The following is a 23,509-nucleotide window of genomic DNA, read 5'->3' as shown; positions in this document are numbered from 1 at the left end:
ATACTACATTTCCTCTTAGTACTGCTATAGAAGCATCCTCTAAAATTTGATATGTTGTATTTCCATTATCATTAAGTTTGAAATGCTTTCTGCTTCACATGTGATTTCCTGTTTGACCCATGAATTGCTTAAAAGTGTGTTGTTTATTTTCCACGTTTTGAGGCTTTGTTTTTTTGGTTATTTTACTGCTCCTGATATCTAATGTAATTACACTGTGCTCAGAAAACATACTCTGCATGATTTAATCCTTTTAAATGTACTGAGTCTGGTTTTATGGAACTGCATCTGATCTATCTTGGTAAGCATCATTGTGTCTTATTAAAGAATGTGTATTCTGTGGTTATTGAGTAGTGTTTTATAAATGTCAATTCTGTCAAGTTGGTTGATAGTGTTGTTCAGATAGTCTTTGTCCTTACTCATTTTTGTGACCTAGTCATTCTACCAGTTGTTGAGATGGAGTTGTTAAAATCTCCAACCATAATTATGCAATTGTTTGTTTCTCTTTAATTCTTTTGATTTTAGCTTTATGTATTTTGAAGTTTACTGCACATTTCTGATTGTTATCTTCCTTATGAATCAATCCTGTTATAATTATGAAATGTCACTCTTTATCTTTGGTAATACTCTATCATAAAATCTATTTTATGTCATTTTAACATAGCAATTCCAGCTATGCTTACTATTTGTATGGTATGTCTTTTTTTTTTCCCATCCATTTACTTTACATATATCTGTGTCTTTGTATTTAAAGTGCATCTTTTATAGACAGCATTAGTTGGGTCTTGTTTTTTTATCCATTCTGACAGTCTTTGCCTTTTAATTGCAGTATTTAGTCCATTGACATTTAACATAATTATTAGTTACATACATAATTTTTCAATAATGTATAATGTATGTATATAATTTATCAATAACGTGTGTAATTTATACATAATTTAATTGGAATTAGACCTACATTTTTGCTATTTGTTTTCTGTTTGTTTTTTTCTGATTTTTGTTCCTCCCTTCTATGTTACTGCCTTTTTTGAGATTAAATATTCTTTAAAGAATTCTGGTTTAATTTGTCTGGAATTTTTGCTGTACCTTTTTGCATTATTTTTGTAGTGGTTGCTCTAGGGAGTATAAAATACATTCTTAAATATACAGAATCTACTTAGAATTAATATTCACATGAAATGTAGAAACTTTGCTGGGGCTCCTGGATGGTACAGTCAGTTAAGCATCTAACTCTTGGTTTCAGCTCAGATTGTGATCTCAGGGTTGTGAGATCAGGCTCCACGTTGGGCTCTGCACCCAGCATGGAATCAGCTTATGATTCTCTCTCCCTCTCCCTTTGCCCTTCCCACTCATGTTCTCTCAAATAAATAAATAAATCTTTTTTAAAAATGTAGAAACTTTGCGGGCACCTGGGTGGCTCAGATGGTTAAGCGTCTGCCTTCGGCTCAGGTCATAATCCCAGGGTCATGGGATCCCTGCTCACTGGGGAGCCTGCTTCTCCCTCTCCCACTCCCCCTGCTTGTGCTCTGTCAAATAAAGAAATAAATAAAATCTTTAAAAAAAATGTAGAAACTTTGCAACCATAAGGTTTTATTTACCTCTTCTCCATCCTTTATGCTATAGTTGTTCTGTGTATTATATCTATATACATTATAAACCCCATAATAATTTTTGCTTTAACAGTCATATGTTTTTTAAAGAAAATAAGAGAAAAAATAATTTATTTACTCGCATATTTACCATTTCTGATGCCCTTCATTTCTTCCTGAAGATCCTAGTTTCCATATGGTATTATTTCCATTCAATTGGTAAAACTTTTTTTAGGTTTATTTATTTATTTGCGGGGGGGGAGAGGGACAGAGAGTAAGGGAGAGAGGGTCTTAAGCAGACTCATGCTGAGCATGGAGCCTGATGCAGGGCTTGATCTCATGACCCTGAGATCACAACCTGAGCCGAAACCAAGAGCCCAATGCTTAACTGACTGTACCACCCAGGTGGCCCATAAAAACTTTCTTTAGCATTTCTTGTAGTGCACATTTGTTAGTGATGAACTAATTTATATTATTATTTTGGTAAGGAATTTCTAGATTCGATTTCTAGACGTAGATGTAAAATTTTCAGTTTCACTACTTTTGATTCCTTTTTTAAAAATTTTATTGTATTTATTTATTTATTTATATGAGAGTGAGAGAAAGAGAGAACACAAGCAGGGGGAGCAACAGGCAGAGGGAGCAATAAACTCCATGCTAAGCAAAGAGCCCGATGTGGGACTCAATCCCAGGACCCTGAGGTCATGACCTGAGCCAAAGGCAGACGCTTAACCAACTGAGCCACCCAGGCATCCCCTTCTGATTCCTTCTGATTAAAAGTCTGGCTGTTTAAATCACTTTTGCCCTATTTATATGTTATTTTCTCTCTCTGCTTTCCAGATTTTCTCTTTATAATTGGTTTCTAGAAATTTGATTACAATATGCCACAGTGTGGTTTTCTTTGTATGTATTCGTCTTGGTATTTGATGAGCTATTTGTATATATAAATTTATGATTTTTATCAAATTTGAGAAGTTTCTGGCCGTTATGTCTTTTTTTTTTTTAAGATTTTTTATTTATTTGATAGAGACACAGCGAGAGAGGGAACACAAGCAGGGGGTCGTGGGAGAGAGAGAAGCAGGCTTCCCACTGAGCAGGGAGCCTGATGCAGGGCCTGATCCCAGGACCCTGAGATCATGACCTGAGCCGAAGGCAGACACTTAATGACTGAGCCACCCAGGCACCTCCTGACCATTATGTCTTAACATTTTTTTTTCCTTAAGATTTTCTTTATTTTTTGACAGAGAGAGAGAGAGACAGGGAGAGATGGAACACAAGCAGGGGGAGTGGGAGAGGGAGAAGCAAGTTTCCCGCTGAGCAGGGAGCGCAATGCGGGGCTCAATCCCAGGACCCTGGGATCATGACCTGAGCCGAAGGCAGACGCTTAACAACTGAACCACCCAGGCGCCCCATGTCTTTAACATTTTTTTTTTTTTTGGCTCCATTCTCTCTTACCTCTCTCTGACACTCCAGTAACACAAATGTTAAGACCATATGTGATATTGCATCACAAATCTCTAAAGCTCTATTATTTTTTTTCAATCTCTTTTCCTCTCTGCTGTTCAAGCTGTGTAGTTTTTGTTGATTTATCTTCATATTCACTGACTTTTTCTTTGGTCAGTTCTGCTATTAAGCTAATCTAGTAAATTTTTATTTCAGATACTGCATTTTTCAGTTCTTGAACATCCATTTCATTTTTTATATAGTTTTCTTTCTCATCTGAAATACCCTGTCTTTTCCTTATTCAGAGGTATATATTATACTCTTGAACATTATTATTTAACTGTTTTAAAATTCTTGTCTATTAATTTCCAATATCTAGGTCATCTTGGGATTGATCTCCATTAATTGCCTTTTTCTCTTGATGATGACCCAAGTTTTCCCATTTCTTCATATGTTAAGTAATTTTGGATTTTTGTCTAGATATTATAAATGACATGTTATTGACTTTAGATCTTGTTATATTCATCTGAAGAGTATTAGCGTTTTATTTTAGCAGGCAATTAGCTCGACTGGATTTGGCTAGAGTTTATATATGGAATGTGGGGCTCCCCCTCTTCGGCTTTCTTCTTTTCAGGGTTTCCCCCTCACTTTCCAGTGGTTGTAGTTGCTCCAAATTCTGTCCTTATGGTTTTTCAAGCCAGAGAAACTGAGAGCACCAACCCTTCTGATGCAGACTGGGGACTTCCTTCACCTCTGAGAAACCAAATAGCCATACTCCCAGTACAGATACTAAACTCTAGATTTGAATTTAGAGCAGATGGGTCCTGGGGGCACCTGGGTGGCTCAGCTGGTTAAGCATCTGACTTCAGCTCAGGTTATGATCTTGGAGTCCTGGGATTGAGCCCCGCATCGGTCTCCCTGCTCAGCGAGAGCCTGCTGTCCCTCTGCCCCTCCCCCGCTGCTTGCACCTGCATTCTCTCCCTCTCAAGTGAATAGAGCAGATGGGTCTTATTTCTGTCTTTGATGCTGACATGCAAAATGACCTGGGGCAGTCACTTCACCATTCCATTCACTTGTTAGAGAAAGGAGTGCTATTTCATCTGATGTGATCCCTTGATACCTGGCCACCTTAAACTGATATAACTTCTAATATTGATCACAAGGAAGCTTGATGTAAAAACTCTTCTAGACCAAAAGCAAAAAAATAATTATAAGGTAGTTCATGTGCAAATGGCTCTCTTTATTCTTGGGAAATATAAGAATTTATTAAGTTGAAAGTGCTCTAGGCTGGGGCGCCTGGGTGGCTCAGTCATTAAGCATCTGCCTTCAGCTCAGGTCATGATCCCGGGGTCCTGGGATTGAGCCCTGCGGGCTCCTTGCTCAGCGGGGAGCCTGCTTCTCCCTCTCCCACTCCCCCTGCTTGTGTTCCCTCTCTCCCTGTGTCTCTCTCTCTCTCTCTCTCTGTCAAATAAATAAATAAAATCTTGAAAAAAAAAAAAAAAAGAAAGTGCTCTAGGCTTCCAAACATTCAAACTTTGCGCTTACTTCCCGGGTAAACAGATATTTTCTTGACAGTGTATTCATCAAGCTTATAAAAAAACTTAAACAGAAGCAAGAAAGAGGACCTCACATATTTCAAAGTTAATGTTGCATGAAGCAACCTAATAGCTAATATTACTGTTTGATTCATCTTTTTCTAAAATCACTTTGATCATGCATAAACACATTACTAAAAGGCATTATTAATCTATTGTTAATACTCTGTGTGAGTTTTCTCTGACCTTTCTTTCACACAGATTCTTTCTCTTACCCATTTCCTTCCAGATCAAAGCAAAAGATCATAGCAAAAGATAGTTTAAAAAAAAAACAAACAAACCTTGTAACTGTTTGGGCTCTGTTCACCCAATGCCATGACAGAAATGTTTTTTTTTTTAGTATGAAAGTATGAGAAATAATAACTCATTTGTGAGACAGAAGAAGAATGAAATTTGATTTCAGGGATCATGTTTTACATTTCTTTTGACTTCCTCCACAGCATATAGCATATAGTAAGCATTCACATGACTAGTTGATGTTTTGATTGATTCTCATGTTATGCCCTTAACAAATTATCTAAATAAAAATATTTTTTAAAAATATTGGGGTGCCTGGGTGGCTCCTCGGTTAAGTGCGTCTGAATCGTAATCCTGGGTCTCAGGGTCGAACCCCGTGTCAGGCTCCCCTGCTTCTCCCTCAGCCTCTGCCTCCTCCCCACTCGTGCAAGTGCTGTCTCTCTTTCTTTCAAATAAATAAATAAAATCTTTAAAAAACAAGAAAAAAATTTCCCAACTGAGAAATTCTGAGAAAACATTTTCTCACACACACACACACACACACACAAAATCTAGTGATATGTGCTTTTTTAAAAGCTTTTAAAGAGTGCTTATTATAAATAGTAGTTTATATATAAATGGGTAGTATTTAGACTATGCATTTAATCAGTAATGAAGACGATATAGCATTAGTTAGTTAATTTTCCCTAAACCCTTTTTCCCAGTCACTTACACACACACATTCCCAGCACCACACTCTTGAAGCTAACACACAGTTTCCACCATAGGAAGGATATAAGCTGCAATATTTATAGCTACAGGCAAAATTTAAATCATGGCAGGTTCTCGATACTGGTTCACTGCTATTGGAAATTCTTCAGTACTCACAATGAAGCAGATAAAATGAATTGTGTATTACCTTCAAAACAACAACAAAAAATGTTCTGATTATCCTGTATTCAATTTAAAATCTAAAAATCTTCAACCTAAAGAATTAAAAAATCCGGGGCACCTGGGTGGCTCAGTCGTTAAGTGTCTGCCTTCGGCTCAGGTCGTGATCCCAGGGTCCTGGGATCGAGCCCCACATCGGGCTCCCTGCTCTGTGGGAAGCCTGCTTCTCCCTCTCCCACTCCCCCTGCTTGTGTTCCTTCTCTCTCTGTGTCTCTCTCTGTCAAATAAATAAATAAAATCTTAAAAAAAAAAAAGAATTAAAAAATCCATTGTATCCCTGTCTTTCAAATCTCTGTGTGCATAAGAAACAAATGTCAACTAATCTTATTACCATGAAAAAACATGAACCCTGAAGAAATGATATCAAAACCATGTATGATACTAACCTAGAGTTACAAAGAGATTCAAAGATAATATACTCTGTGACTTTTCTAGTGAAACAAGTAAGGCCCAAAGAGTTTCAGTGACCTGCATAAATTCTGCTTTTATAAATTCTCTCTCAGAACAACAGAATCAGACCTCACGTCTCCAGACTCCTTGTCTCCTGTCTTTCCATTATATAGCCACGGACTTAACTTAAATCTTCTTTATGGTCACAGATAAGAAATAAAATACATGAGACATTTAACCAAAGTAAACCTGTTGTTACAATTCTTATGTTTTTAAAGTGTTATGCTTTTCTAATTTGGCAATTTAAAAATCATTACCCACAAAGCTATCTGGATTGTTTATTTATATAGCATACCTTTATTATTTATCTTTACATATCCCAATTTTAATTATTCTGAATAGTTGCTTTTTAGCTTGTAAAGAGGTAGAAAAGACTGCAGGAACTAGTAAAGGACAAAAACTATAACAATCATAGACTTGCTTCAGAAAGCTCATTTATATAGTTAGGCCAATAGTTGCTGGTTCCAAAACTTATCGTTTCTCAAAAAGCTCATTTAAAACTTCTCAAAGGGGGTGCCTGGGGTGGCTCAGTTGGTTAAGAGTCTGATTCTTTGTTTTGCCTCAGGTCATGAGCTCATGGGTCGTGAGATCAAGCCCTGTGTGGGGCTCCGCACTCAGGGGCAGGGGGCGGGGGGCAGTCAGCTTGAGATTCTCTCTCCCTCTGCTTCTCCCCTGACTTGCATGTGTGCTCGCTCACTCTTTCTCTCTCAAATAAATAAATCTTTTACAGAAATAAAAATAAAACGTCTCAAGGATTAAGCTAATTTCCCAACTTTTCTTGGGGAATTATTTCATACCAACTTTGTATTTTAATTTATCATTCTAATAAATGTGTTCTCTCTCTTAGATGTCAGTATTGGCCTATAGCTAGCCTGCCTCTTGTCATAACTATAGCGTCAGTAGTTAGAAGTATGAAGTTTTTAAAAGTCTCCTGAGATATGGAATGTATTACTGTGAGGTGGATGATTATTTTAGTGTTTTGTGAGAGGTTTTGAGCCTCAAAAACAAATGCATGCTCTTTTCTGAAGAGGGATTTTTAAAAAGCCCATCTCAATTATAAAGGTGTCAGGCGTCTGTGTTAAAATCCTGGTTCTGCTACTTGCTAGCTACTTGACCTTAAACAAGTTATTAAACACTATGTGCCTCAAATTCCTCATCTATAAAATGAGGACAATCATAAGACTTAATAGGATTGTGAGCATTTAAAAGAAAATTGTAGCACAGTGTAGGCAAATAATAAATAATCAATTAGTCAGTTATCATTCTTACTTTTTTATACTTTTGTACTTTGTAATGTTTTTCTGGATGGGAGTTTGCTTCTCTTTTAGGTTCAGAGCATCATTCGCTCCCAAACCAGTATGGGTATGCGTCACAGAGATCGTCCTACTACTGGTAACACCCTCAAGTCTGGCTTGTGTTCGGCCCTCACAACTTACTTCTTTGGAGCTGATCTTAAGGGGAAGCTGACAATCAAAAACTTCCTTGAATTTCAGCGTAAACTTCAGCATGATGTTCTGAAACTAGAGGTAGGTATTCCTTGGACTTCAGGGGAACAGGGCACTTCCCGTCACATAAGCACATACAGCCACTGGATGGGGAGGGCTTGCACTGTAGACATTCGTTCAATCTATATCCAACTGTGAGAAATGATTGGTTTGAACCCGACAGCAGATTAAGAAATACTATGTTCTGGGAAGATGTTTGGAGTAAGGTGGTTCTGGGACTGAAAACCAAAAAAGCCTAAATTGAAAATCTTAGTTGTCTTTGGATACTCAGCTTGAGGAAAAAGAAATTCATGGGTCAGAGCAGTTTCCAATCTGAGCATGTATCCCCAATTTTATGTTTATTTTGTAGAAGGCACCAGGTGGTGGAGATGAGGGGGGGATAATAAGTAGATCTTTCTTTGAAAGTTTACAAAGTAAAAAGAACTGGAAACACAAAAATGTCAGAATAAAAATATACGTGCTCAGAGTTGCAAAAATGTCATACTGTGTTTGGAGATTTACTTTTCCACTTACAGCTTAGAGACCATCATGCCAATAACTTCCTGGACACAATACTGTAAGAGCATTACCTTTCTCTATGTGTATATTTAGTGAATTAAGTGTATTTTGGGTTAATTGGCTACTAAGTCTATATTCAATTAAAAACATTCATTAAATGCCTCCTAATGCACTTTTCTTCCTGGAAAAAATGAAATCTGATCTTCGGGTTTTTAAAAATTCCCCTACGTGTTTCTCAACTTCTTTTTTTAAAAAACATATTTGATATTATTTGAAATTTGAAAACATTAAATTACTATGACAAAAAACATATTAAAGTACTGGAGAAAAGCACTGCTTTGTTTTTAAACTATGTACATTACCTCTTTATCTGCTTTTCCATTTTTCTCCAAGATTCTGATAAGCTACTCCCACCTCTTCCACCCACTTAACTCAATTGAGACAGTTTGAAAAGTCACAACTGAATTCTCATTATTGATAAGAACACCATTGAATGTTCATACTCTAGGAAAGAAGTATGGATAATATACTAAAAATCAGATCAAACATTGAAATGTGCTTTTGTACTTGTTTTCTGAAAATGGTATAATTGATATCCAAAGAATTTACTTTAAAAAAAAAAAACTAATCTCTACAATTCAGCCTTCTTGAGGGTAGTTCTTGGCCCCTATAATAAATGGTAAGTGCTATGTATATGTGTGTGTATGTATATGCATATGTGTGTACACACACACACACATATGGCATGGGAAGCAAAACTTTACCCTCCTAGAGTCTCTGGCTGGGGCTGAGAATGAAATTGACATAAGACAGATGAACAGGAGAAAAGCATATAGATTTTTAACATACATGGGAACCCCCCTAGGAAAATGAAAACCCAAAGAAATGGCTAGGCTTACTAGACTTTCTCTACTAACTTGAACAACAACAGGCAACTTATCTTTATCAAGTTTACATTATTATCACCAGAGAAGGGGAGTCAAAGTAGAGAGTAATCTATACAAACACACCAGGGTTGAATAATTCTTATCTTCCTTTAGTCTCTCCATATATTTTAGTTACTTTTCCACAACCGCCTGTCTTCATTTCTTTCCTGCTGGTATAGGAAGGACGTCTTTCACATCAGGGTTTTATTTCCTGCTTTCAGGAGTCTAATAACTTTTGTGTAAGAGTTGGGATGTACTGGGATTCTAGAGATATGCCTTGGTCCCCAGTATGCATAACTGGAATGGTCTTTTTTGGAAACTTTATAACATAATCTGGGAATGTAAATTACTTAGCTTATTAATTATATAATTACAATTTAACACAGAGTATAGATCCACAAAATGCAGTTGGAGAATAAAGGGAATGGTACTTTTAACAAACTTTAAACAACAATATGCAGTCATCCAGAGCATGGGGCAGGTGCTAGCCTGACTCTCATTCGTGGACACACAGTGGGAGTCTCAAGAGACACAGCATGAGGGGCACCTGGGTGGCTCAGTCGGTTGAGCGTCTGCCTTCAGCTTGAGTTGTGATCCCAGGGTCCTGCAAGTCCCATGTCTGGCTCCCTGCTCAGCGGGGAGCCTGCTTCTGCCTCTCCCTCTGCCCCTGCTTGTGCTCTCTCTCTCTCTCTCTGTCAAATAAATAAATAAAATCCTTAAAAAAAAGAGAGAGAGAGAGACAGCATGGGACTTTTTTGTCTTTCACTCTGAGATGCTATAGAGCAGAAAGCCCCCTACCATTGCCAATGAGGTAGATTGTCAATGAGGTAGAATATTATAAAGTAGATTAGGGATTTCATACATGGGTACCGGCACAGAGCCTACCCTCAAGTGCAGGGAAACAAAGATCTAAGAGACAGTTGTATCTAAGATACTTACTGTAGAAAACACTCTTGTATTTTGACATTGGCTTGGGATCATCTATAGGCTGTGGTCCAAGACTACCAAGACTATTCCTGTTTGCCATTCAGCAATTCCTCATGTAAGGGAATCAGTAGACTCTTTTGTGAAAGAGCCCAGCCTAACATGTAATACATATTCTATAAATGTGTATTAATCCTGAATCCATTCTTTCCATGTGATGGTACAAGTCTAGTGAATAAGTGCCTCCTTATCAATAACCCCCATATTTAAAGTTTCATGAATCAATACTTTGTCTTTCCAATTAGATTTGTAATTCTTTGAGGAGATGTGAATAGAAGAAAGAACATAACCTTTGGTGCTCTCATAATGAGACCCGAGTTAAAATTTTGTTTCCACCACTTACTGGCTATGTGACATTTATTGAGTTATTTACTCTCTTAGAGCCTAGCTCTTCATTTGTAAAACAGGGCAATGGTTAAGTGAGATCATGTTTCTTATGGACTGGATTATGTTCCCCCAGAATTTTTATTTTGAAGCCCTTACGCCCCCATACCTCAGTATCTGACTGTATTTGGAAATAGAATCCTTAAAGAGGTGATTGAGTTAAAATGAGGCCATTAGAGTGGGCCCTAATCCAGTTCTACCAGTGTCCTTGCACAAAAAGGAAATTTAAACACACAGAGACCAGGGGTGCCCATGCACAGAGGGACAACCATGTGAAGAGACAGCAAGAGGGTAGCCAACTGCAAGGCAAGGAGAGAAGCCTCAGAGGAAACCTGCTCTGCCTATACCTTGACTTGCAGCATCCAGATCTGTGAAAAAATGAATTTCTGTTGTTTGTCACCCAGCTGGTGGTATTTGTTATGGCAGCCCTAGCAAACTAATACAGTGATATGCCTGATGGCACATGACCTGTACTATACCTTTAATAAGTATTCTTTTTATCTTCTCTGTATATCCTCTGTCACTTAATATGGCAGTTGTCATATATTACGCACTTAAAACAGGTCATCTCAAATGAATGAAAGGCCCTTTGTTGAAATACTTTTTTTTTTTAAAGATTTTATTTATTTATTTGACAGAGAGAGACACATGGAAAGAGGGAACACAAGCAGGGGGAGTGGGAGAGGGAGAAGCAGACTCCCTGCTGAGCAGGGAGCCCGATCAGGGGCTCGATCCCAGGACCCTGGGATCATGACCAGAGCCGAAGGCAGATGCTTAACTGACTGAGCCACCCAGGTGCCCCTGAAATACTTTTTTGATAAAACTTCTGGAAAACAGAAGCAAATTTTTGTTTTTATGAAACACTTTTGATTTCACTTTTCAAAGCTTGGGTAATTTCTCCCTTCACTGAATATGAAACACAATCTCATAATCATAGCCAAGAGGAAAATGGAAATGATTAATAGTATCTTAACTTTCATATGGGTTTTTATAATTCCATCATTGTTTCTGTTTACCTCTTACTAGTTTTATTTCATAACTTATTTACTTTAAAATTTCAGAACAAGGAGGTTTATTATTCCATTTAGTTATTTTTTTAAGATTTGTTTATTTATTTTAGGGGGACAGCGGCAGAGGGAGAGGGAGAGAGAGTCTTAAGCAGACTCCACACTGAGCACAGAGCCTGACGCAGGGCCTGATCCCACAACCTGAGCCGAAACCAAGAGCTGGATGCTCAATGGACTAGGCCACCTAAGCACCCCTCCATTTAATTATTTCTGTCTTTTTCTCACTACAGTAGCTTTGAGAGTGAACAGAACACTGTCAGATTTAATTTCCAGCAGGATCAGGGAAGAGGGGAAAAGAAAGTCCATAAACATTTATTGACAGCCTACTATGAGCCAAGCACCTTACAAATATTACATGCCTTTATTTTAAATCTTGCCAACCCTATTATATTTAGTGGTATTATGCCTGTGTTTCAGAAGTGGAAACTGAAACTCAAAAAGATAAAAGACACAAAGCTATCAAATGGTAAGAGCGAGAATTCAAACTCAGTCTTTCAGACTAAACTATCTTCTGTTCTTTATCTGATTATTATTAGTTTTAGTCTAAGATGAGGGTTTTTTGCCTGACTTATTTGGAACTGTAAAGAAAAAGAAAATGTTCTGAATTTTAGAAACAGAAAAAGACCAAATTTCTTGAATATCTCATCTACCTGCTTTAGCACCATCTTTTCCTAGTTATTTTGCCCCTCAAATTGAGTCTTATGACTGAGAAGAAATACACTGTTCTTTTGTGTTTATAAGATATTACCTAAACTAGTCGTTTAATATCTTTTTATTACAATCATTAGCTTGTTAGGTTTTTATAAATGTTTTAATGCTTTTAATTCTGGTCATTTTATTCTACCCTTATTTCTCTATCTGGAAACTCAAAAAAACATGGGTTTGAAGGAATGACTTAAGGATACACAGTTGGTTTTTCAAAAAAAATCTCTTTTGAAGTTATTAAAAATTCCATCTAAGGCTACAAAGAACTATTGAGTTGAGTTCCTTAGAGACGGGTGCCAAGTCTAATTCCAATTAATATATTCATTGATTTCTTGAGGACTACAGTAAGTAGGATGTCAGTCAAAAATGAAAGGTAATAGAAAACTCTTTGAAAGAGTATAATTAATTTTAATTTGGGGGGAGGGGAAAAAGGAGATGTCATGTCATCAAAGAAAAGCAAAAACTAATTTATACAAGAATGAAGAAGCCAACTCCAAAATATACAAGAAAACTGAAAAAGCATCATCTAATAAAATTCCAATCTGTTGCATGACCTTTTTTTTTATATAGGTTTTGGGGTTCATGTACTTATTGCATAACCAATCAGATTATTGCATTTTAAGAAGGCATGAGTAGCAATTATCTGAAGGCAAACTGGATATAGTTCAAAGGATAACAGTGAGGGGCACCTGGGTGGCTCAGTTGGTTAAGTGTTGGACTCTTGGTTTGAGCTCAGGTCATGATCTCATTGGTCCTGAGATAGAGTCTTGCATCCAGCTCCCAGCTCAGCGGGGAGTCTGCTTGAGACTCTCTGCCTCTGCCCCTCCCCCCACTCACATGCACACATATAAGCGCTCTCGTGCGCTCTCTGTCTCTAAAAAAGAAATTTAAAAAAAAATTTAAAAAGGCTAACAGTGACTGTCTTATATTCCCAGTCTTCAAGAAAAAAAATATGGAAGTTAACAGATCTGTTCAGTCAGGAAGAAAGATAAGGGAGACATAAAGAACGATGTTAATTATTTTCATTTGTCAATAAAAGTAGGGCAAAAAAAACGAAAAGAGAAGATTAATTTAAGTTAAATATTGAGGAACTTTTAAAAAAATTATAACTGCATGATTAAAAGTGCCTAAGGAAATTCCAGATCACCTACTTTATATCATCAAGCTGACATCTTTGTACTTATCTCTCTCAAGTGCTAAAGTAGAATTAAATCTGTCTTGCTCCAATGCGGAGGACCATATTAAGAGACAAACGTCAGCTCTTTTCCTGGCCAAAAGATTTGGAGTAGGAGACCAGAAGGCAAGAAAGCTTTCAATCAAACACTTTCTGGAACTAAAACACCCTTGGCAGAGCAGATTGCTTTTTATCCTAATACCAGTTTTGTTTTGTGTTCTTTGTGTTCTTTCTTCTTATGTAAACTCAGAGATGAAAATTGACTCTTGATTTAATTAAATCTAAGAAACTAAATGAGATGTGTTCAGTGGGGTTTCTTTTAATGTTATTATTCAGCTTTTGCTAATACAAAGCAGAATGTGAATAATAATAAATCTATAGTTTCTTATTTCATCCTTAGATGTTTTCAGCTTGAATTTTCCAAAAATCATTAAACGGGTTATTAAATAGTACTTGTCTCTTTTAGGTATTTATAGCTTAAGGACCCAAGAATATGTTTAAAGGTAAAAAGTAAAAACCTATTAAAGTAACAATCTCCACTATAGAAAATTGTAACTTTGCTATTTGGTTGTAATAATAAAATTATTTTACTAGTTCATTTTTTCCAAAAAATTTAAAGTACTTAGCCAACATGAACTACTTCACCTTATAAAATTCTGAGGAAAAAAAGCCATAGCAAGCATTATTTTCTTATATGTTTGAAAAAAGTGAGGATCTATTACTTTAGCCATATAAAATATTTTTATTTCTTCTTTCAAGTTACTTATTTTATCCCCTTTCTTATTTCTTAAATCCAGGCATCTGTTTCTTTTATAAAAATAACAAGTTGGGGTGCCTGGGTGACTCAGTTGGTTAAGCGTCTGACTCTTGATTTCTGCTCAGTTCATGATCTCGGGGACATGGGATGGAGCCCTGCATCAAGCCCCATGCTCAGCAGTAAGTCTTCTTGTCCCTTCCTGCCCTTCCCCTCCCCTTATGCAAGAGCGTGCGTGCACTCCCTCGCTCTCTCAAATAAATAAATAAAATCTTTATAAAAAATTAGATTAGTACCGTGTTCCATCCAACCTACTAGTCTTTCTTTGCCTGGAACACCGAGGGATATTTTAGGAAATAATCATTAATTTAAAAAATAGAAATATATAGAAATAATAGAATAAAAATTTAATTGCCCTCAACAATTATTTATAAGTCAGTCACCCATGACTTGATGTCAACACTTTTTAAAGCTAATTATATTTTCTCTCTGTATCACACATCGTGAAGTAGGTCCAATATTTTGCTCTGATGAGAACAAGTTAGCTCTCAGGATGAATTAGTTTAACAAGAAAATGTGCAAAACCCAAAGCTGAACTATGATTTAATTTCTTGCAATTCCCTTAACACCTTGTAACTCAAGTTTGCTATCATTGGTGGCTTATAGGTTCTCCAAGTGTAAAGTTAGACTGAAAATACTAGATATGGTAGAACGTCCATGGTGATATAAAGCCCCCTTGATGTTGTAAATACAACCTTGATAATTATTCTGTAAAAAGCATACAAAACTGCTTTTTTGTTTCATATCTTTTGGAGAATGAAGGAAAACGTTTGAAGAGTGATACTTGTTGCTTAAAATGTATGATTCTAGACATGACTTTTAGAGATTCTTTTTTTTTTTAAGATTTTATTTATTTATTAATGAGAGACGGAGAGGCAGAGGGAGAAGCAGCGTCCCCGCTGAGCAGGAAGCCCAATGTGGGACTCGATCCCAGGACTCTGGGATCATGACATGAGCCGAAGGCAGACACTTAACCGACTGAACCACCCAGGCGTCCCTAAACATGACTTTTTTTTTTTTTTGCATTTTTATTTTTTTTATTTTTTTTTATTTTTTTACTGTTATGTTAATCACCATACCCTAAACATGACTTTTAAAAGGCATTGATTGGCACTTCTATATCTGACCTTTTGGATTGATGATTGATGCAGAAAACTGTTAGAGATTGATATTTGTCTTTGATTTGTGGATAGCTTTACAATTCCAACGTCAGTATGTTAGTAATACCTTTGCAATATGGGGAAATCTCTGGGATTTTCCTATCGTCAATATCTTTAACTTTAGGGCGCCTGGGTGGCTCAGTTGGTTGGGCGACTGCCTTCGGCTCGGGTCGTGATCCTGGAGTCCCTGGATCGAGTCCCGTGTCGGGCTCCCTGCTCGGCGGGGAGTCTGCTTCTCTCTCTGACCCTCCCTCCTCTCATTTGCTCTCTCTCTCATTCTCTCTCTCTCAAATAAATAAATACAATCTTAAAAAAATATATCTTTAACTTTACATTCTAAGTTAATTTTAAACCGGATGCAAGACAAAAGGAACTCAAATAAATCATGAAGATTTTATCTTTCTCCAGAAATTGTTCCTCAGTGTATCTATCATTCATATAGTCTTATCAGCCGTCTTTTTGTAGAACACAGGTGCTTCTCAATTTATGAATGAGCTGTGTACCAACGTATCAAAAGTTCATAGGTCAGTTATTTGGAATTCAGAATGCAGTGATACTTTTTTTTCTGTTTCATACACAACAGAATACTTAAAATAGTGTTGAATGCAATAATAGTGAAATGAGAAGTAGCATGAAAGAAGATGATTGTGTGAATTTATAGGTCAGTGCTTAACCTTTATGTACCCTTCTAGCCACAGCAGTCTTGGATATAGAACTCTAGTAATATCAAGTATTTTAACCAAAGTTTGAGTACATACTACATAAAGTGAAAATATTAGCCAACATTTCTTGAGAGGTTACCATTGAGCCAGGCACTATTCTAAGTGTTTTATGTACATTATTTCATTTAATTTTCACAAAGCTATGAGGTTGGGATTATAATTATCAATATTAAACAAACAAGGAAACTGAGGCACAAAGAGATTAAGTAACTTGCCCAAGGAGGAGCTGAGATTTTATTCCAGGCAGTCTGCCTTCAGAGTCTGCTCTTATAACCTACACTGGCTTTCCAGGAGTTAAATGCTTAAGATACTGAGTTGAACAAAACATTGTTCGCCCAAGAAGCTTACAAAGGTGAGACGAATGAACCACAAATTCTTGCGCAGTGCTATAAGTACAGTACCAGACGTATTTTTATGGTGCAATGAGAGTATAAAAGGGGCCATATATGTAAATCAGTCTGTGAAGAGTGCAAGAGACTGCTTAGAGAAGCTTTCCCCAAGGAGGCATTATTTGAGTCCGCTCTAACCAAAATTCATTCTATACGAAAAATAGGGTGGTTAATTTTTATTCCTACTTTGTTCTGGTTGTAGGGTGGATGAGAAGAGGCAGGGGAGGCCTGAGTAACACTGGGATTGGAGCCAGGAGAGGGTGACAGAGAAAATGACCTTTCTTACCAAATCTGTCCCAAACCAGGCTGAAATTAATGTGTCTCCAAGGTATTCTCATTTTGGTAAAGGGACCCTGTGCCCTCAAGTTCCAAGTTCTTGAAATCATCAAGAAAGAGATGGAAAGCAGGGGGCAGGCTAAGAAAAGAGGCTTTCTCTAGATTTCTCCAACAGTTAGCTGGGCCCTTGGGCAGATCAAATTTGGCCTCTGACCCAGACGTAGAATGAAGAAGTCTGGACTAAATGATGGGCAGTGTGTCTGAGTAGGCCTTTTCATTTTTCTTCCTCTTGGAGTCACCTTCAGCCGCAAATGCCTTTCAGCACTGCAGTCTTTGGAATTATGAACATTTAAAAATAAAGAATTAAGGCTTTAAAGAATGTTGTACTAATGAGGGGAAAAAAGCTTTTTTGTCGTTTTTCTCCACCTTTCTTTTAACTAATTTGGCCTCAAATAACTCTAGTAGATCTCTCTCTTTTTTTTTTCTTAGAGGAAAAGGAGATTTTTTAAAAATAGCTTTAGCCTCTATCCTGCCATACAGCCTTAGAGGTGTCTAGGGAGTCTGGACAATGTCTTAGGAACCAGAGCCAGCTTTGCAGTAATTTGTGAATAAATAATGCATTACAGCCTGTTGAATTCAGACTCCAAGCAAATGCCACTTTAGAGGGCCATATATATTACATCAAGTTATTATCCTCCGAATTCAGTTAACAACATAGGAAAGTCTTTTTCTCAAGTCTCCTTCATTTCTCCTTTTTCCTATTATAATAGAATGCCTTTTCTCCCTCCCCACCCACATTCTCCTCATTTGTTTTGTATTGAATCTACCACATTAGCATGAATGATTTTTTTTCTTATTAAAGCTTCTTGGACTAATGAAGTATAAGCTACGTCAATCATTTTTTTTTAAGATGCTACGAAGATTTTTTTTTTAAAGATTTTATCTATTCATGAGGGGGGGGGGGCACAGGGAGAAGCAGGCTCCCAAGGAGCAGGGAGCCCGATGCAGGACTCCATCCCAGGACCCTGGGATCATGACCTGAGCCGAAGGCAGATGCCAAACCATCTGAGCCACCCAGGGGCCCGTCAATCATTTTTTTTAGCATTAAAAAAGGCCTTTCCAAATAAAGTAATGCCAAAACATCTTTTTTAGGATGCCCCTTTCCTTTACCAGTCTTTCCTTGAAATCTGATAGCCTGTCTACCTAGCAGAAAAATAAACCCAAAAAATGTAACACTTGGGGTTTTTTTGTTTTGTTTTGTTTTTACTAATAACAAATTAAAGTTATCAACTCCTTAGGTATATGCCAGACATTGGGTTAGGTACAAAAGCAGGTAGACCCCAGTTCCTGAATTTAAGGAGTCATAATCAGGCTAGAAGTTAGGCAATTATTACAGCACTGGAAGAAAAGTACAATGATGGAGTTTGCACACAGAAGGTGCACAGTAAATATTTGCCAAAAGAATAATCAGTATACAGTTATGTCATTTGGATTTTTAAATTTTACCTCTTTGACCTTGGGAGCCTTAATTTCTTCAAACGTACAGTCATAGTAATATCTACCTCACAGAGTTGTCAGGAAGACTTCCTGAGCTAAGAAAGCAGCCAGGGCAATGCCTGACACCCAGCATGCGCTCTAGGAGGGTTGATTCATTTACGCATTCCTTCATGGCCGCCTGCTTCTTGCCAAGATGCTTTCCGTCCAGCTGTTCCGCAGAGCACCTTCCCACAGACTGTTGGTGTCTCCTGTACTTCTTCCATTATCAGCAGAGGAAGTAAGGGAAGACCAGCGACCTGTGCTTCCTGACATCTCTGGCCAGTGGCCCATCTGGATATTTTCTGCAGCTTCAGAGCCTTTAAAATTTGAAAAGATTCCAGGAAATTGCCAACTTCATAGTCATTGGGTTGATTAGATTTGTAATCCCAAATCAGTGATTTACATTATATCCAACTAGAAAAATAAGTGAGGTGTATTGAATTCATTGTGCTGGAAATATTGCTCAGTGATATGTTTGATAATATTTTTTATATTTCTTTTTTTTTTTAAGATTTTATTTATTTGACAGAGAGAGACACAGCGAGAGAGGGAACACAAGCAGGGGGAGTGGGAGAGGGAGAAGCAGGCTTTCCGTGGAGCAGGGAGCCTGATGCAGGGCTCCATCCTAGGACTCTAGGATCATGACCTGAGCCAAAGGTAGATGCTTAGCCGACTGAGCCACCCAGGTGCCCCTATTTTTTATATTTCTATGTAGATACATTTATGGAGCATGATGCCAGAAATTAAGGAAGAAACTGAAGTAGTTTTCCTTGAATACAGGATTGATCATTTTCTCTTTATTGGACACCATATACAGAATTATTTGTCATCATTGTTAAGAGTATTAATATACTATATTTTCCTTTCAGTATAGAAATAGTTCTCATGGGGGCACCTGGGTGGCTCAGTTGTTTAAGCAACTGCCTTCGGCTCAGGTCATGATCCTGGAGTCCCAGGATCGAGTCCCATATCGGGCTTCTTGCTCAGCAGGAAGTCTGCTTCTCCCTCTGACCCTCCCCCGTCATGTGCGCTCTCTCTCTCTCTCTCTCTCTCTCTCAAATAAATAAAATCTTTAAAAAAAAAAGAATCTCACGTGGGGTTCCCTGCTCAGCCGGGGAGTCTGCTACTCCCTCTCCCCCTGCCCCTCCCCCGGCTTGTGCACTCATGCTCTCTTTTCTCTCTCTCTGTCTCTCAAATAAAATCTTTAAAAAGAGAGAGAAATAGTTCTCATGGATTTTCTGTACTATTAAAGTTGGCAAAGTGAAGACAGAAATTCTGGACGCATCTGGAAGCATTTGCTCTAGTGGAATTACTTTCCCCATCTGGTAGCTTTTTTGTTGTGGTAATTGTCTTTCTTTCTTTCTCTCTCTCTCTCCCTCTCCCCGTCTCCCCCTCTCCCCGTCTCCCCCTCTCCCCCTCCCCTCTCTCTGTATAACAAAATGACGTTTGGGATTCATTAATGTTAATAGGACTAATTTAACAGTCGCTCTTGTCTGAGGTAATGTGTGTGATTTTGCAACTCCAGCTTTGGTGTCGCCGCGACTGCTAGTATAGATTCCTGCTCAAGCTCTAGTGGTTTTGCCACATAAGAAGATAGTTTCTAACTCCTTGTCTACAAAAGTGGAGCATTACAGCTGTATTAGTTAGCTATTACTACATAAGAAATTACCCCCAAACCTAGCAGCTTGAAACAAATATTCTATCACACAGTTGCTAAGGGACAGGAATCCAGGAGCAGCTTAGCTGGTTCCGGCCTTCTCTCATGAAGTGTCGCCACACTGTTGGCCAGAGCTGCAGGCTCTAAAAGCCTGACTAAGCTAGAGGATCCTCTGCCAAGCTCACTCACGTGGCTGTGGGTAAAAGGCTTTAGTTCCTCACTCTGTGGATGTTTTCACAAGGCTCTCAGGACATGGCAGCTGGCGTCTCGCACAGCAAGTGATCCAGGAAAGAGAAAATGCAACCAAGATGTCTTTTATTACCTCCTCTCAGGAGTGACATCACTTTTGCTGCATTCTTTTGGCCACACAGACCCACCTTGGACCATTATGGGAGGAGACTACACAAAAGCATGAGTCTTCAGAGATGAGGAACATGGGGGGACATCTTTATACAGACTACCACACATATAAACTCACCACCTTCCTCAGAATATAAGACTGGCCTTTGGAGGCCTGTGTCAAGAACATTCCAATGACATGCTGTCCACGGTAGTGCTGTCTCATGGACCCAGTGCCGTTATGCCCTTTCCCAGCAGTTGGCTCATTGTAGAGGCTCTCCCACCAGTTCATCTTTCAGCTCTGTGGTGATCTTGTTTTCAGATGCCTCACTGCCTTTCTGCACCATTTGGCACTGCTCAGGGCCACCCTAGCCCCCCCCCCCCCCCCCCGCATGTTTCATTAACTTTGAATCTAGTGACTAGAGCAGCAGCCTCGTCCCTTTCCCTCCCACCAGACGCTTGCTTCCTAGGAGTATTCAAGCACTGTGTGTTAATAGTTTCTCTCTACTTCACTGGACACCCAGCCACATGTTCTTGCAATCCAGGCTGTGCAAATGCTTGGTATGTTCCCATCCCAGACCCTTCCCGTCTCCGGAAAAATGTGCCTTCTATGTAGCTTTTGAATTGATGAGGAAGGCTCCTCTAAATCTTCAGGATTCAATTTTCTTTTTTTCAAGAAGTGGTGTTTAGTTCCTTTTATGCTATGAACCATGGTTTATTGCTCCCATTAGTGGCAGAAGTATTGAACATTTTAAATAAATCTCACTTTATGGCCAAAACATTCGGATGTGTTTAGTTTCCATGCTTGTAAATTTATTCCCTCAATTTAAGGAAAATGTCTGTAAAGATCACTCTGGGGGCGCCTGGGTGGCTCATTCGTTAAGCGGCTGCCTTCAGCTCAGGTCATGTTCCCGGGGTCCTGGGATCGAGCCCTGCATCTGGCGTCCTGCTCAGCGGGAAGCCTGCTTCTCCTTCTCCCGCTCCACCTGCTTATGTTCCTGCTCTCGCTGTCTGTCAAATAAATAAATAAAATCTTTAAAAAAAAAAATCAGGGGCGCCTGGGTGGCTCAGTCGTTAAGCGTCTGCCTTTGGCTCAGGTCATGATCCCAGGGTCCTGGGATAGAGCCCCGCATCGGGCTCCCTGCTCCCCGGGAAGCCTGCTTCTCTCTCTCCCACTCCCCCTGCTTGTGTTCCCTCTCTCGCTGTTTGTCTCTCTCTGTCAAATAAATAAATAAATCTTTTTAAAAAAATCACTCTGTAATTCAGTATCTATTATGAGAGTAAGTTTTTTCCATGATTTTTATAATCAACTTAGGAAGTTCCCACTGACATAATGGTGGTGTGTTAAAAACCTAACAAGTTACTTTTTTACTCAAGATGTAAAGAATTTTACTCCCATGGTACATAACATCTGATATGTATAAAAACACTTAGATAATGTGTCACTTAGTGTTAGCCTTCTGGGTGTCTGAAAATGTTCATTTCTTAAGTGTGATGAACTGTGAACTTTATTATTTATTTATTTATTTAGAGAGAGTGGGGGTGGGGCAGAGGACAGAGGGCAGAGAGAGAGAATCTTAGGCAGGCTCCACGCCCAGCGAGGAGCCCAACGCAGGGCTTTATCTCACAACCCTGAGATCATGACCTGAGCCTAAATCAAGAGTCAGACACAAACCGATTGAGCCACCCAGGCGCCCCTGAGACTAGTTTTTAAATTTGGATCTAAAATAATGGCTAGGATTCTTGTAATGCTCAGGAAATTATACTGTTTGGTTTACTGATTTTTGTCTCAGTCTGACTTTAGAGAGCCTATGAGGGATTTTTTTCCCCCTGTGGATTTGAATTAATTTTTATAGTTCACTAAAAGTATATATCTTTATGTTCTGACAGGGTTATGAAAGCTGGGAGAGCAATCTCTTTGGTTTTCCTCACTTGTGAGTATGTATCACCTCAAGTGTGATGTTAATGTGGTTTTACATTCAATTTCTGCCCAAGAAAAATAATAAATTGTGGAGTTGGTTGATCCAGTGAGCATACTAAGTCCATTTATTTGAACATGCAATCATTAACTCACCAAAAGCTAATCAGATTTTAAACATACTTTGTCAACTGTGCCCGGGAGCCTACTCTCCTGGTGAAACATAATTAATTTCAAACTGACATAATGGGACATAGGTTTTCAGTCCCTTCTAAACCTGCTTTATAGAGGTCATCCAAAATGACTCACCTTCCCACTCAGTTTTTTCAGTAGTCACCACATCCATCTGCCAGAGGGCTCAATAAGGCAGATCCTCAGAGCAAAGTAAAAGTTACATCATCTTGATAAATGAATACTGCTAGGCTATAATTAGTATATGTCAAGCCCTAGTTACTAGATAGCTTCAAATATTTGAAATACCTGCTTCTCTCTGCCAATATTTGCTGGTAAATACGTGACAGAGCAATGTGCAATTTTCCTCATGATGTTACCATGGTGGCATAATTTTAGTGTATTCCATTGGCTGGCCCTCATCGAAAGTACCCATTAACTTCCTCTCTGCCTCAATACTGAAAACAGTGCAGTAATTTTGACCTCGTGTTTATGTGGCAGTCTTGTCTAGTACTGAAAAGCCATGGACAGCATGTATCCTCCCTAGATGATCTGGGGCTTATTGTTGGCCACTCAGAGCCATGACAGCCAGAGGCAAGGGGGTGGGTATTTGAATTGTAGTAAAGGGATAGAATTGAGAATGACCAACTAATATTAGTATCTTTGTCTCCTGTGTTACATCTATCTCAAGTTAAATACCCTTGAAAGTAGGGGATATCTGCTATCTTTGGGAGCTACAGGAGGTTGGAAGAGCAGCTTCTGAAATAGTTGCCACAGGCCCTATTACCTTGCATTGGCCATTCACATTGATGTATTGGGTGTTTCAAATCTAAAGGGACCCCAAGAAGGAGAGATAGTAAAAGTAATTTAAAGATTTCAGGGAGTATAATTTCAAACATAAATATTCTGTCAGCACCAGCAAGAGCAAGACCTGCTGGACAGAAATGAGGAGTCATCTGACTTTCTTTCAGTAAAGGCTTAGGGTTAAGCAGTAAGAAAGCCAAGCAACCATAGGCTTTGCACGTAGCTAGAGTCACGTCAGA

General features: G+C 38.5%; 1 protein-coding gene across 10 annotated transcripts in view; it reads left to right on the top strand.

The window, feature by feature from the left end:
* The window catches only part of MICU1 (mitochondrial calcium uptake 1), a 240,699-nt gene that overhangs the window by 155,451 nt on the left and 61,739 nt on the right, over positions 1–23,509 (top strand). For 9 of the 10 annotated variants that reach the window (XM_027596470.1, XM_027596471.2, XM_027596474.1 and 6 more), the window contains one exon: positions 7,570–7,767. The exons of the other annotated variant lie outside the window; for it this stretch is intronic. In XM_027596470.1, the coding sequence (XP_027452271.1) occupies positions 7,570–7,767 (198 nt within the window). The remainder of the gene's footprint in view (positions 1–7,569; positions 7,768–23,509) is intronic. 10 annotated transcript variants of the gene reach the window in all.

This window comes from Zalophus californianus, chromosome 15 (genome assembly GCF_009762305.2).
Source record: "Zalophus californianus isolate mZalCal1 chromosome 15, mZalCal1.pri.v2, whole genome shotgun sequence".
NCBI lineage: Eukaryota > Metazoa > Chordata > Mammalia > Carnivora > Otariidae > Zalophus > Zalophus californianus.
This window is presented reverse-complemented; position numbering and strand designations above follow the sequence as displayed.